Source organism: Ursus arctos, unplaced genomic scaffold, assembly GCF_023065955.2.
Source record: "Ursus arctos isolate Adak ecotype North America unplaced genomic scaffold, UrsArc2.0 scaffold_20, whole genome shotgun sequence".
Classification (NCBI taxonomy): Eukaryota; Metazoa; Chordata; class Mammalia; order Carnivora; family Ursidae; genus Ursus; species Ursus arctos.
Window position 1 is genome coordinate 54,708,863 of NW_026622875.1, and position 13,878 is coordinate 54,722,740.

The 13,878-nt window shown below is 48.0% G+C and overlaps 1 protein-coding gene across 2 annotated transcripts in view; it reads right to left on the minus strand.

Annotated features, from left to right (window-relative positions):
* Positions 1–640: 640 nt before the first annotated feature.
* Positions 641–13,878, minus strand: part of GLB1 (galactosidase beta 1) — an 82,830-nt gene continuing 69,592 nt past the window's right edge. For both annotated transcript variants that reach the window (XM_026496681.4, XM_026496682.4), the window contains exon 16: positions 641–1,221. In XM_026496681.4, the coding sequence (XP_026352466.2) occupies positions 952–1,221 (270 nt within the window). In that variant the 3' untranslated portion in view covers positions 641–951. The remainder of the gene's footprint in view (positions 1,222–13,878) is intronic.

Consider the following 13,878-nt stretch of genomic DNA (forward strand, 5'->3'; position numbering starts at 1 on the left):
CACCTACAGCCTGCGTGGCTGGTAAATCGGGGAAGACGATAGTACGTTCCTCAGTTCTCACGCGGGACGAGTGAATGAAATATATAATATGCTCGGAAGGGGGCATGGTGTAGGACAAGTGCCCAACAAATGAGAGCTACTGCCCCATGGCAGGACATGCATAGTCTGCAACGCCACGTCCCCGTGTACCCGTGTGCACACACACTCACGTGTATGCGTATCGACTGTCTGTGTTGCGTGAATATGTGCAGTTCTGATGTCTAAACACACCAACGGGACCAAATTTAAGGTGATCTGCTTTTTTCACACAGCAGATCACGAAAGTGTTTTCATTTACAGATTGACATCAGCTTTTTCGTGGCCACGTGGCATCCCACCATGCAGAGGTGCCACGTTGCGTACACCCTCCACGGCTGGGTTTTGAGTTGTACTTATGGGCCACCTAATAGACATCACAGAAACACAAAAGGAAGTCAAATGAGGATCAGAGAAGCAGCAGTCCACTAGATCAAACCAAGACGATTTTCCATTCCTTTGAACTGCAAGTTAGTGAAGTGGCTTATTCGACCCACTGAAGTCTAGTTATGATTTAAATCAGAACCTATAATTTAATACCTGCTCAACATGAAAAACAGTAACATCATTTGAATACAAATTTTATTTCACAAAAAGACATGATTCCTCCAAAATAAAAATCAGGAACACCTTTAAAGCTTTCATTCCAACCGCACAGGCGCATCGTGCCTTCCCGAGCCACCACGCTCATCACGCGTGCATGGCGGCCCCCGCTGGTGGAGGGCTGGCCGCCACAAGGCTGCCCGGAAACCTCCAGAGAAATGCACATGCTAAATCTATTTTCCAATCAAACTTTCCAGTGAATGCTGGCATTACACGGGGGATATGAGAGGTATGTGTAAGGCGGAAACTCCAAAGGGTCACAGCGGTTAGCCATCAGACATAGTCCATTCCTGACTGTTGATCAGGCAGGTGTGGAGGGGGATGACCAGAGGTCAGAGTGGCATTGATCACCGGCCTGTCCACAAACTCCACGGCACACAGCTCCGGGCCGTTGTCGCCACAGGGCGCGTGCTCCAGTTCCAGCACCATGATGGTGTTTGGGGCCGATGTCACCAGGATGTGCCGTGGTACAAACAAAGTCATTTGGGGGCCCCGTGCTGGCCAGTATCGCCCGAGGTTAAAGCCATTAATCCACACCTGACCCTGGAGAGAGAGAGAGAGAAAACCATCAAGCCCAGGACACGGACGGCCCTGGGGAGCCTGACGCCCGGGGCCAGCAGCGGCAGAGGCAGGAAATGCCTTCGCAAAGGTGCTGAGACCCAGGCCCACACCAGCCTTGGCTCCTGAACCCTGCTGAGATGACTGGCCAAGTTGGGCAGGGGGTGGAGGGCAGAAAACACAAAAAGTTGCCCCAAACATCTGTTCCTGCCTCAGGACAATACACGTTTGGTTCTTCTGACTGGTCAGTATTGGCCAGTACTGGACAACACTGTGGCAGTTTCACTGGGTTTCGCAATGTTGTCCTGGGTCCTGGGGGACTGCTGCCTCCCTGACGTCTCTGTCCACACAGGAGAACTGCTGAGCTGTCCCCAAGGAGACGAGCTCTAGTTCTTCACTCCCCCTTCCCGAGGCAGGTCTCAACCACGGGGTCTGCGTGCACGGGATGAGCACAAGGTCTGCAGCAGCTCGGGAACCCAGGTCCCAGGAGCCATCGTCAAACACGGTGGGGAGGCCACGCTTGCTCCCAGGAGCAGATATGAACTTACATGCTGCAAAGACCATTTCTGTGAGTAGAAGCTCCTTCCCCTATAAAACGCCTAATGAATAGGGACCACGTTTGGATGTGTCTACACAGCCCCCCTGCAGGGGCTAGGGTTTGCTCACAGGGGAGGACTTAACAGGTGGCTGAATAAGTGGAACATTCTATTACAAAGAAAGGCAGGGGGGTTGAGGGGAGATCATACACATGAAAGAGAGAGAATGAATACACGGGAGATGAAGGAAGGGAGGATAAAGGGAGAAGGGGACGAGGGAGAAGTAAAGAAAACTAGGGATGTACTGTATGGTGACTGACATAATACAATAAAAATAAATAAATAAATAGTAAAAAAAAAAAAAAAAAAAAAAAAGAAAAGAAATTGCTATCCACAGTGGCCCATATCCTGGGGCCGCCCCGGAGGAGGCTCAGCCATGGAGTCACCTGCTGAGCCCTGACCCCTGCCAGCTTCATGACTCAGCTGCTCACTTGGGGTATTTTTCAGCCTCCAGGTGTCCCCTTTATCCTCACTCCGTCTGAATTTCCTCCCTGGGTTCCAATCGTAGTCCTGCTACTTCCTGGCTACCGGACCTCAGCACACGCTGGTGACTGGGCACAGCGGGAGGAAGCGGCGCGGTCTGGCGGTCAGCGCGTGGCTGGCGCTGGGGGCAGAGCCCAGGGAACAGCAGCGCTCCCCACACTAACATGAGAAAGATCTTGGTGCTCACATGCCTACAAAGGAGGCCAGTGATTGAAAACCATCTGTCTGTTGAATTAAGTCATTTAGAGAAAGGATGACAGTTTCACAGTTCTCAGAACTATTTTACTCTTGTTTTTACCGCGGGATATGCTACCTCAATCCTTCCTACCAGGCATAGGCAATGACAGCTCTACTGGGCTCTTATCAGTTGAAGATCTGCCAGTGCCTTGTTTTTGCAGTTGTAGAGCAGAGCAGCACTTTACTTTGAGGCCGAGGGGGAGACAGGTTCAGAGGGAGAGCGGCGGGAGGGCTATGAGCAGCACACGGGCTTCACAGTATGTCCTGACAAAAGCCGAGCCCACTCCGACCCAATGACGAGGTAGACAGTGTGGAGGTCTGATCCCTTCTCTTGCCTGAAATTCCCTTTCATGAGGATACAAGGGACTGTCCCTCACTTCCCTTGTGCTGAACCGGTCATGTCCTTCTGGAAAGCTGGGAACCGTTTCCCTGAATCCCCTTCGCCAGAGGGTTCTGGGTTAAAGTTGGTTGAAAGAGGACCCTGTTAGAGACTGGGCAAGGGGAAGGGAAGCTGAGGTCATTGCTCTTGGGGGGGGGGGGGTTATCTCAGACACAGGGCTGACAGAACCAGGGGCACCTGCAGGTTCAGCCTGTCCTCGGTCCTCTGCTCCATGTTGGGCTCGTCTTCCTAAATGCTGCCCTGCAGACCAATTGTGCAGTAGCCTCACCAGGCACCAGTCCCAAAGACCTCCCTGTGAGTTCCCCAAAGTACTACTCTGGCAGCTAGACTTGCTTCTGAGAGCCCCAGGGGCCGGCTTGACCAGCTTGGCAGGGATCTTGGTGTGTCTGCTTTTGACTCCCTGGCCCCTCTCCAACTTTCACTTTTCTGGCTCATCCCACATTTGTGTGAGGTCTCACTCCTCATATCTCACTCACTCATATCTCCACAGACTGCACTGTGACAGACAGACATGACCTTAAACTGCCGATCCTAGTTGCTGATCAAAGTTGATAGGATTTTTCTCCTAACTGCTTCCTTAATTCTGGACACAGCATGATCTAGTCCAGGTATTCTTTTCTCCCCCAAACGATCACCGTGGCCCATTGTGGGCCTTCCACTCCCATACGAACTCTGCCTCCTGGCCCACCCAGATGACTGCAATACGTGGGGATCAGTGCCTTGCATATCCCCTCTAACTTTCCCTGAACCCAGGGGTATACCTTCCATGGCCTTGGTTAATTATAGAAAGCCATGAACTTCTTCAGGACAAAATGTCCCTCCACTCTCAGCTCCTAACAGAATGGGCATTAAATGAAGTTTAAGGTGGCCTAATTGCCCTTCCAGGACAGGAATAAAGCATTTGGAAAGAACAAACAAGGAATTTGGAAAGAATGGGTCATAGGCCCACGCTCTGAAGCCCCCCCGTTGAACAGAGCTCCCTGCAATGACAGCATGTGCCACACTGCCCCACACATTAGCCACATGCACTTGGCAATGGCTACTGAGGGCTCGAAATGTGGCTACTGCAAGGAGGAACTGAATTTTTGCTCTTCATTAATTCATATTTAAACCTAAACAGCCACACGGCTAGCACAGTGGCGGAATGGTGAGAAGCCTGGCATTTCATCGTCAGACCACAATGTCTCCGCTTCCCTCCGCCCGCACAGCCGTCTTCTAGAGAAAGTCACAATCGATGCTGTCTCAGGCTCCTGCAGCTTCCTCACAGGTCCCCCGCCTCCCTTCATGAACTGTGCCCAGCTCCAGAATGAAAATCAGATGATTTGTGTGCCCTTGCCTCCGACCTCCTCCCCAAGGGCCAACGACGACTCGGTGCCTGCGTCCTCCCAGCCTGGTCTGCGCCACTCCCCCCACCTGCCCACTCAGATCCCCCCTGGACTTTTCCCTGTCAGCTGGACACACCAAGCTTGCCTCCCTCCCGGCAGTAACTGTTCCCGCCAGTAACTGTTCCCGCCGCCTGAAGAGCTGGTCTCCCAGATCCCAAGCCTCCTGACACAGAGATCTCAGCCCCACCAGCACCTCAGGGACAGGACCTGTGGTCATCCTCAATCCTGGGCCTTCCCGTCCACGTCACACACTACCCCCTCCTGCTCTTTTTCTTCTAGTCATTGTCATTGTTTGGTATTTGTATAATTTGTTGGATTACTGTCTTATCAGCTATTTCCAGCACAGACTCTATGAAGGAAGAAACTTGGTCCATCTTGCTCACAGTGAGACTCTCAGCGCTCAGCAGAATGATACTCGGTATATATGTAGCCACACACGTTAGGGAAGACTGGCTGATAATTCTGCCTGAGAACACATTCTAAGAAGGGGTGACATGAAGTCCTACGGAAAGAACACTCCAGGCTCCTCTGCTCCCAGCTTAACAGTTTTAGAGAATCTTGTTCACTGGAAGAAAAATAAAATACTGCATTGCTCCTTGATTAGCGCTGTGATTTTTTAGTTGTAAAAAATTACTTTAAAAGACTCAAATTTTAGGGGCGCCTAGGTGGTTCAGTTGTTTAAGCATCTGCCTTCGGCTTAGGTCATGATCCCAGGGTCCTGGGATGCAGCCCAAATCAGGCTCCCTGCTCAGCGGGAAGCCTGCTTCTCCCTCTGCCCCTCCCTGCTGCTTGTGCTCTCTCTCTCTCTGTCAAATAAATAAATAACATCTTAAAAAAGAAAAAGTCAAATTAAAAAATTCTATTTAAAAATATACACACTAAAAATGTTCAAAATCATTAGCCATCAGGGAAATTCAAATCAAAACCACACTAAGATACCACCTTACGCCAGATAGAATGGCAAAAATTGACAAGGCAAGAAACAACAATTATTGGAGAGGATGTGGAGAAAGGGGATCCCTCCTACATTGTTGGTGGGAATGCAAGTTGGTGCAGCCAATCTGGAAAACATTGTGGAGGTCCCTTAAAAAGTTAAAAATATAGGGGCGCCTGGGTGGCTCAGTCGTTAAGTGTCTGCCTTCGGCTCAGGGTGTGATCCTGGAGTTCTGGGATCGAGCCCCACATCGGGCTCTTCCGCTGGGAGCCTGCTTCTTCCTCTCCCACTCCCCCTGCTTGTGTTCCCTCTCTCGCTGGCTGTCTCTCTGTCAAATAAATAAATAAAATCTTTAAAAAAAAAAGAGTTAAAAATATAGCTACCCTATGATCCAGCAATTGCACTACTGGGTATTTACCCCAAAGATACAGACATAGTGAAGACAAGGGCCATATGCACCCCAATGTTCATAGCAGCATTGTTCACAATAGCTAAACCGTGGAAGGAGCCAAGATGCCCTTCAACAGATGACTGGATTAAGAAGCTGTGGTCCAGGGGCGCCTGGGTGGCTCAGTCGTTAAGCATCTGCCTTCGGCTCAGGGCGTGATCCCAGCGTTCTGGGATCGAGTCCCACATCAGGCTCCTCCGCTGAGAGCCTGCTTCTTTCTCTCCCACTCCCCCTGCTTGTGTTCCCTCTCTCGCTGGCTGTCTCTATCTCTGTCAAATAAATAAATAAATCTTAAAAAAAAAAAAAAAAGAAGCTGTGGTCCATATAGACAATGGAATATTACTCAGCTATCAAAAAGAACGAGTTCTCAACATTTGCTGAAACATGGACGGCACTGGAGGAGATAATGCTAAGTGAAATAAGTCAAGCAGAGAAAGACAACTATCATATGATTTCTCTCATCTATGGAACATAAGAACTAGGAAGATGGGTAGGAGAAGAAAGGGATAAAGAAAGGGGGGGTAATCAGAAGGGGGAATGAAGCATGAGAGACTATGGACTCTGGGAAACAAACTGAGGGCTTCAGAGGGGAGGGGGGTGGGGGAATGGGATAGGCTGATGATGGGTAGTGGGGACGGCATGTATTGCATGGTGCACTGGGTGTTATACACAACCAATGAATCATCGAAATTACCTCAAAAAAATAAACAAAAATTTAAAAAAACATATACACACTCTGATTACTGTTTCTCTTTAAAAAGTTATGCTGAAGTTATTGGGGGCAAGAGGAAAGTATGCACATGTTAGTAGAAGTAGACTCACTCTTAACTCCCAGCTTTTCTGGAGTGAATACCAATGGCTTCTGGGGTTTCATGGGGCTGTCCCAGCTAAAACAGTTCCATGACAAAGTCTGACTTTCTCTGACCATGGCTTGACCTCTGGCAGACTCCCCACTCTGCTATTATCACCAAGGTGATAATAGTTTCAATAAACATTAGGTTCCGGGAAATGTGTGACCTGCTTCTTTGTTAATCAGACAAATGTGTGTCTGTCTGTTTTAAATTCTCTAGATAAGCACAATCCTCTCCTAAGAACTTAAAGCAAAAATTTCAATGCTGTTTTAAGTCACAATTTCAAAATTTTCAAATGTGCGGCAGTGTTCCTTCAAAAACAACAAAGTCAAATTGTGAAAGGAGCCGAGATGCCCTTCAACAGATAACTGGATTAAGAAGTTGTGGTCCGTATATACAATGGAATATTACTCAGCTATCAGAAAGAACGAGTTCTTAACATTTGCTGCAACATGGACGGCACTGGAGGAGATAATGCTAAGTGAAGTAAGTCAAGCAGAGAAAGACAATTATCATATGGTTTCACTCATTTATGGAACATAAGAACTAGGAAGATCGGTAGGGGAAGAAAGGGATAAAGAAAGGGGGGTAATCAGAAGGGGGAATGAACCATGAGAGACTGTGGACTCTGGGAAACAAACTGAGGGTTTCAGAGGGGAGGGGGGTGGGGGAATGGGATAGGCTGGTGATGGGTATTAAGGAGGGCACGTATTGCATGGTGCACTGGGTGTTATACGCAAGTAATGAATCATGGAACTTTACATCAGAAACTTGGGATGTACTGTATGGTGACTAACATAACATAATAAAAAATTATCATAAAAAAAAACCCCAACAAAGTCTGGTTGAACGCTGACTCTGTCAAACGCTGAGAGAAGTCATGGAGACAGTTGGAGGACTTCAAGTGGAACAGACCAAGGTTCAATTCTCAAGGTTAAAAGGTTCTCCCCACACACAATTAATGAGTATTTTGATGTTAATTTGGGAGAAAGAAAAGAAAAAGAATTTTTTTTTTTTTTTAAAAAGGTAAAATAGTGAGGGGCTTGCTTAGATGCGATGGTAAAGAGATCTCACTGCACAGCAGTGCCTGGGAGGCAATGAATTCTCTGCTTCCTTTAGACCCAAAAGGGTCTGCGGCTGGTGCGAACCACACTCCGTGCTTCCTCCTTGGTCTTGGGGCAATAAATAACTCTGTGACCTCCCTGTATTTTATGACAGACGCAACTAGAATTAAAGCCATGAAAACATAAAATATTAGCATAAAAGATGAATCACTTCTTTCTTTTTTTCAAACACCACACATAAATTCCTTTCTTTCTCAGCCCCCAAAGTTCCAGCACTGCTTGACCTGTTCAAGAGCACCCCACCTAACAACGGGCATCATGCCGCCTTGTGAATCTGCAGCAAAGCTACAAACTGCTCAGTGAAAACTGCTGTGTATTTGTTACAAGATACCATGCACTCATAATTGCAGGAGACCCCCCTCCCTTCAACTCAGAGCCTCTTTACTCCTGTTTACACATAATTCTCACAAAACTGTTACTAAATTTTTGAAGCATTTTTAAATTTTATTTATTTTTTCTAAAGTAAGCTCTATGCCCTAATGTGGGGCTTGAACTCATAACCCTGAGATCAAAAGTTGCATGCTCTATGGACTAAGCCAGCCAGGCGCCCCGTTTTGGTGCCAAATTAATATATATTGGTGGAAAGAAGTTTGATTCTCTAGTTTCCAAGCTCACAGGACTTGTGACTAGGAAACAATGAATTAGATGGAAATAGTAGACTTTGTAGGGGGTAAAAATAACTGTAAATCAGGCCCATAAAATATAAAAAGCATTTCAGATTCAGAATGAAAGTAGGGTCAACAAGGCTAAGACTTGTGGCAGGTTGCAGAAATGGCCCCAGTTCTCCGCAGCTCCCCCTATCAAGAGGCAGAATCTGGCTGGTTTAGCGCCTTGCTCTGACCAAAGAACATGGAGAAGTGACTTGTGATTTCTGACCTGGGCCTTAAGAAGCCTTGTACATCGGCATTCCTCCTCTGAACGCTGCCGGTCACCACATGAACGAGTCCGGGAGAGCTTACTGGATGATGAGAGAGACATGGCCCGATCTCCTCTGTCACCTCAGTGGACAGACAGCCAACACCCGGGAGCACAGCCCCCTCGCTGACCAGGGCATGCCCGGCTGAGAAGAGCAGAAGAAGGGCGCAGTTTGCCAATACTCAAAATGACGAGCTGAATTGTTACTTTAAACCGCTACGGTCTGATGGTTTGTTATACGGCAAAAGCTAACTGATACACATCGAGGTGCATTAGCATGCTACTTTTCAGTAAAGGAAATGATGTTTATAAACCCAATTTAAAAACAGTAGAGTCATTTTCTAGTATTCAGTTCCTCTTTTACTAATCAGTCACCAGATCCTGTCAGGGCTGCCTAGTGGTATTTGTGCCCCTCTCAGTGTTGTTATAAATGACTAAGTGGAAGGACACACGTGAGCTCTCAGCCCAGTGACATGCAGTAAGCACTCAATAAATGCAGCTGCTAGTGTAATTTCCCACGGTGGGACCCTCCCCCCGCACACCCCCACTACACTGAAGTCCCGGCTTCATTCTTTCTCCCTGGACCCCTTCTCCAGCAGAGGAGCAGATGTCAGGGCTAATGAGGAGGAAGAGGTCTGTTTTATATGTAGCAGGTTGGAGGTGCCTGTGAGAGCTCCAGTGGCAGGCTCAACACTGGTGGCTGGATGTGGTTCTCTGGGTCCTCACAAATGCTGAGTTGGAGCTGGGAATTGGGGTATTCTGGCACATCTGTGAGGATGACATCCCTTGGAAGTGTTAGAAGGGGGCTCAGGACCAAGTCCTGAGGACTGAAGCATAGGAGCTGAAAGAGAAGCCTGGGAAGGAAGAAAGAGGGGAAGGAGACCCTGGAGGAATTTCTCACGGAAGTCAGGGGAAGAGTTTCCAGGGAGGGGGTGGTTACTCATGTCAGACGTTACTTGCCAAGACGTCAAGTAAGACAAGGCCTGAGAAATATCTGGGGGACATGTCAACAGGTGGTGTTGGCAAGAACAGCTTCAGACGAGTGTGGGGGCAGAGGGTAGTTCCTCCCCATGGCACCCCGCTTGGAAGTTAGTTCTACTGACTGAGTCCTCTCCCAACAGCTCCAAACCTGGGATGGGTACCCCACCTTTGCATTCCCATTACAAGCACTGAATATATGAATGGATAGCTTTTTTTTTTTTTTAAAGATTGTATTTAATTAATTATTTATTTATTTAGAGAGAGCGTGGGCTGGGTGGGGGGCAGGGGGAGGGAGGCAGGAGAGGTAGAGGGAAAGAGAGAATCTCAAGTATACTCTGTGCCCAGTGCAGGGCTTGATCTCATGACCCTGGATGATGACCTGAGCCAAAATCAAGATTCTGATGCTTAACCGACTGAGCCACCCAGATGCCCCTGAATATATACCTTTAACTTGCATTGCAGCCCACCTCCTGATTTGTGCAGACTTTTATGTACAGACTCAAGACCCATAGGTCTTCTATAGGATAGCTATTAGGTCTGACAACATAGAGAACATTATTTCATTGCACTGAATGTGGCTTTACTTATGTATTTATTTTTGCTATGTTCCAGACTTCATGGCCACTTCCTCTTGGAGATTAGATGATTAATAAGTACTTGAGGTTGAACATGTCTAAAACAGAGCTTCTGATCCCCACCAGCACCTCACCTGACCTGCTCCAGCCTTCACACCTCAGAAGCTAACCACACCCACCCTTCCCATTACACAGGCCCCAAACTCTGGAATCCTCCTTGACTACTTTCTCTTGAACACCATACAGGATCCTTCAGCAGACCCTGCCTTTTCTTTTCAGTATGAATCTTGCACTTTTCTTCACCAGCACCCAAGCCCACAGTTTCTTGTAGGATTGCTCTACTAGCTTCCCATCATGAATTCCTGCATCAAGCCTCACCCTCCTATAATCCATTTCCACTGAGAAGTGAGCTTTTCAAGCCAGTCAGCTCTTTGACTTTCTGCTTAATGCCACCACGGGAGTGAGGGGAACCTAAAATCTCCACCTCCTGAGCCAACCCCTCATCTCCCACACTCTACCCCTTGCTCACAGGATCTTTCGCTCTAGGCCTTCGCACTTGCTGTTCCCTGGTTCCGGAATGTTCCTCCTCTGGCTCCTCACATGGATGACTTGGTCTCATCCTTCAGGTCTCAATGGCCACCTTCTCCTAGAGGCACCCTTGACTACTCCTTATGTGGTGGCTTCAAAATCCGTCCATATGTTCTTAACACTTCTCCTTTCAAAAGGCAGAATCTAATCCTATCCCAAGAACAGGGACTGGACTCAATGACTCTCTATTAACTAACCAGATGTGATGAAGGCTATGTGACTTCCAAGGCTGATTTCGGCCTGGCTCTCCCTTTCTTGGATCGCTCCCTCTGGGGAAAGCCAGTCACCATGTCATGAGGACACTCAAGCAACCTACGGAGAGGCCTATGTGGGGAAGAACTGAGGCCTCCTGCCAAGAGCCAGCCCCAACCTGACAGCCATGGAAGCAAGCCACCCTGGAAGTGGGTCCTCCTGAGCCAGTCAAGCCTTCAGATGTAGCCCTGGCTGACAGCTTGACTATAACTTCATGAAAGACCCTGATCCAAACCCACCAGGTCAAGCTGATCCCAAATTCCAGACCCACAAAAACAGTGAGCTTAATAAATGCTTATCATAGTTTGAAGCCACTAAATTTTTGGGTAAAATTTGTTACACGGCAATAGATAACTATTATGCCATATAAGATAGCAAAATCTTCACCCTTATACCTTACTTTAGATCGCATCGTCACATTTGATTTCTTCCTGTTACCACTATCTGAAATTATAGCATTTAATTATGATGTCTTCCCCAGTAGCAGTGCCCTTGCCTTCCTGCTCACATGCTGAATACCAGTCATCAAGTACTTCGTGGTTTCTGGTACTTTCTACACACTGTTGCCATATTTGATCATATCACTTTGATGCTTAAAATTGCCCCTAGTTCTACAAAGGTCTCAAGGTAATATCCAAATTCCTTGATACATGAGTCCATGAAACCACCTTTCCAACTGCACTTTCTATCACTCCCTTCCCGGCTCCTTCTAGGATGTTTTCTGTGACACCAACCAATTCTCCAATTCTCTGGACACCAGACGCGTGTCCAACAATTCAATTATGACATCACCTACCTAGAGCTGGGGTCAGATCTCACAAGTTAAAAGGGCTCTGACCCATACTTCTGAGCTACCACCTACAAATTGGGGGTTCCCATAACCTCCTCAGGTTCAATAATTTGCCTGAATGGTGCACAGAACGCAGGAAAAGATTTTACTTACGTTTGCCCTCTCCAGGTGTACTTTCCAGGACCTGGATGTGTTCACTCACCCAAGAAGCTCTAGAGTTTTTACAGAGCTCCATCTCCTGCCCCCAATCCCTAGCCCAAGAAGCCGGAGGTTGGGGGGTGGAGCTGAAAGGTCCAATCACTTGATCACTTGGTGTTTCTAGTGACCAGGCCCCACTGGCACCAGGAAGACCAAATGATAAGGGCATTAGAAATTTCAAAAGCAAGATGCAGAAATAATTTACACATACGAAGGGATTTTTGTCAGCCCCTTTTTAAAAAAAGATTTTATTTATTTAAGAGAGAGCGTGCATAAGCATGAGCCGGGCAGCGCGGGGAGGAGCAGAGGGAGAGGGAGATGCAGATTCCTCCCTGAGCAGGGAGCCTGAGGCCGGGCTCGATCCCAGATCAGGACCTGAGTTTAACCAACTGAGCCACCCAGGTGCCCTGTCAGCCCTTTGTTAGAAATCCTTTTATTTCATGATTTTCTACATCTTGAAAGAGGGAATACTTGCTTTAAAAAATAAAATTACTTTTAGTCAGTATTCTATTTTGATTCTTAGCTTTCAAAGCATAATTCTGGTTGAGGGAAGTGGGACATGCTCTGTGCCGCACCCACACCTACCACGCTCATATGCCTGCGGTGGGTGCTGACACGGGACTCGGGCACAGTGTACGAGGGGAGATAAAAAGCACAAATCCACTGCGCGGGCACAACAGGACACTTGAGGTAAGGTGCTCACGACACAGCCAGCACACCGCCGCCTGCCTTAGGAGCTCGTGGTCAGAGAAGAGTTCTGTGCAGACAAAATGCTGGCCTGTGTCTCCTGGAAAGAGTAAAACATACCTGACCACTTCCCACTGTAATCCCAGTCTGATGGTTGGGCATTTAACCAGAAAGCCGCATCCTGGGGCACCTGGGTGGCTCAGTTGTTAAGCGTCTGCCTTCGGCTCAGGGCGTGATCCCGGAGTTCTGGGATCGAGCCCCACATCAGGCTCCTCCACTGGGAAGCCTGCTTCTTCCTCTCCTACTCCCCCTGCTTGTGTTCCCTCTCTCGCTGGCTGTCTCTCTCTCTGTCAAATAAATAAATAAAAATCTTTAAAAAAAAAAAAAAAAGAAAGAAAGCCACATCCTAATCAGAAATGATTTTTTTAAATCTCGTGAATCACCCTTATCAGTGACTTTGTTCACTAAATCAAGGCAGTTTCTTTATATTAACTGAAGAGCACAAGCCCAGAGGCTGGGACAGGGCCTCCCTGACGGAGGAGGGTGGCAGAGGGTTGGTGTGTCCAGAGGCAGGGTCTTCGGAATGGCTCCGGCTTCAGGTGTCATTCGGTCCACCCCTACCCCCACCCCCACATCTGCCAAAGTGTTCATTCTCCCAAAAGTCAGAACTCGGTGCTCTGTGGAGGGATGGCTTCTGTTTGTTCTGCATCTGATGGTCACTCAGAACCTTGGGAGCTGGCCTGGGACTGTCCTCAGTAAGAGGGACCACTGTTCACCAGAAAATAACAGAGAACAGAGGGGTGCTTGGGTGGCTCAGTCGTTAAGCATCTGCCTTCGGCTCAGGTCATGATCCCAGGGTCCTGGGATCAAGCCCTGTGTCATTGGGTTCCCTGCTCAGCGAGGAATCTGCTTCTCCCTCTCCCTCTGCCCCTACTCCCTGCTCTTGTTCTCTCTCTCTCTCTCTAATAAATGAATAAAATCTTAAAAAAAGAAAGAAAGAAAATAACAGAAAACAGTTTGCACTGTCTTACGTGTATGTCCTCTGACCTTCGGACCCATGTGACCCAGGTCCACAAATCCAGTGGATGGGTCTTCTTGTCTGCTTTACTGAGCTGTACTTCACACCCCATACTCATCTCAAATGTACAACCCAGTGGCTGTGAGAACACTGCAGAGCGATGCGACCATCACCGCAATC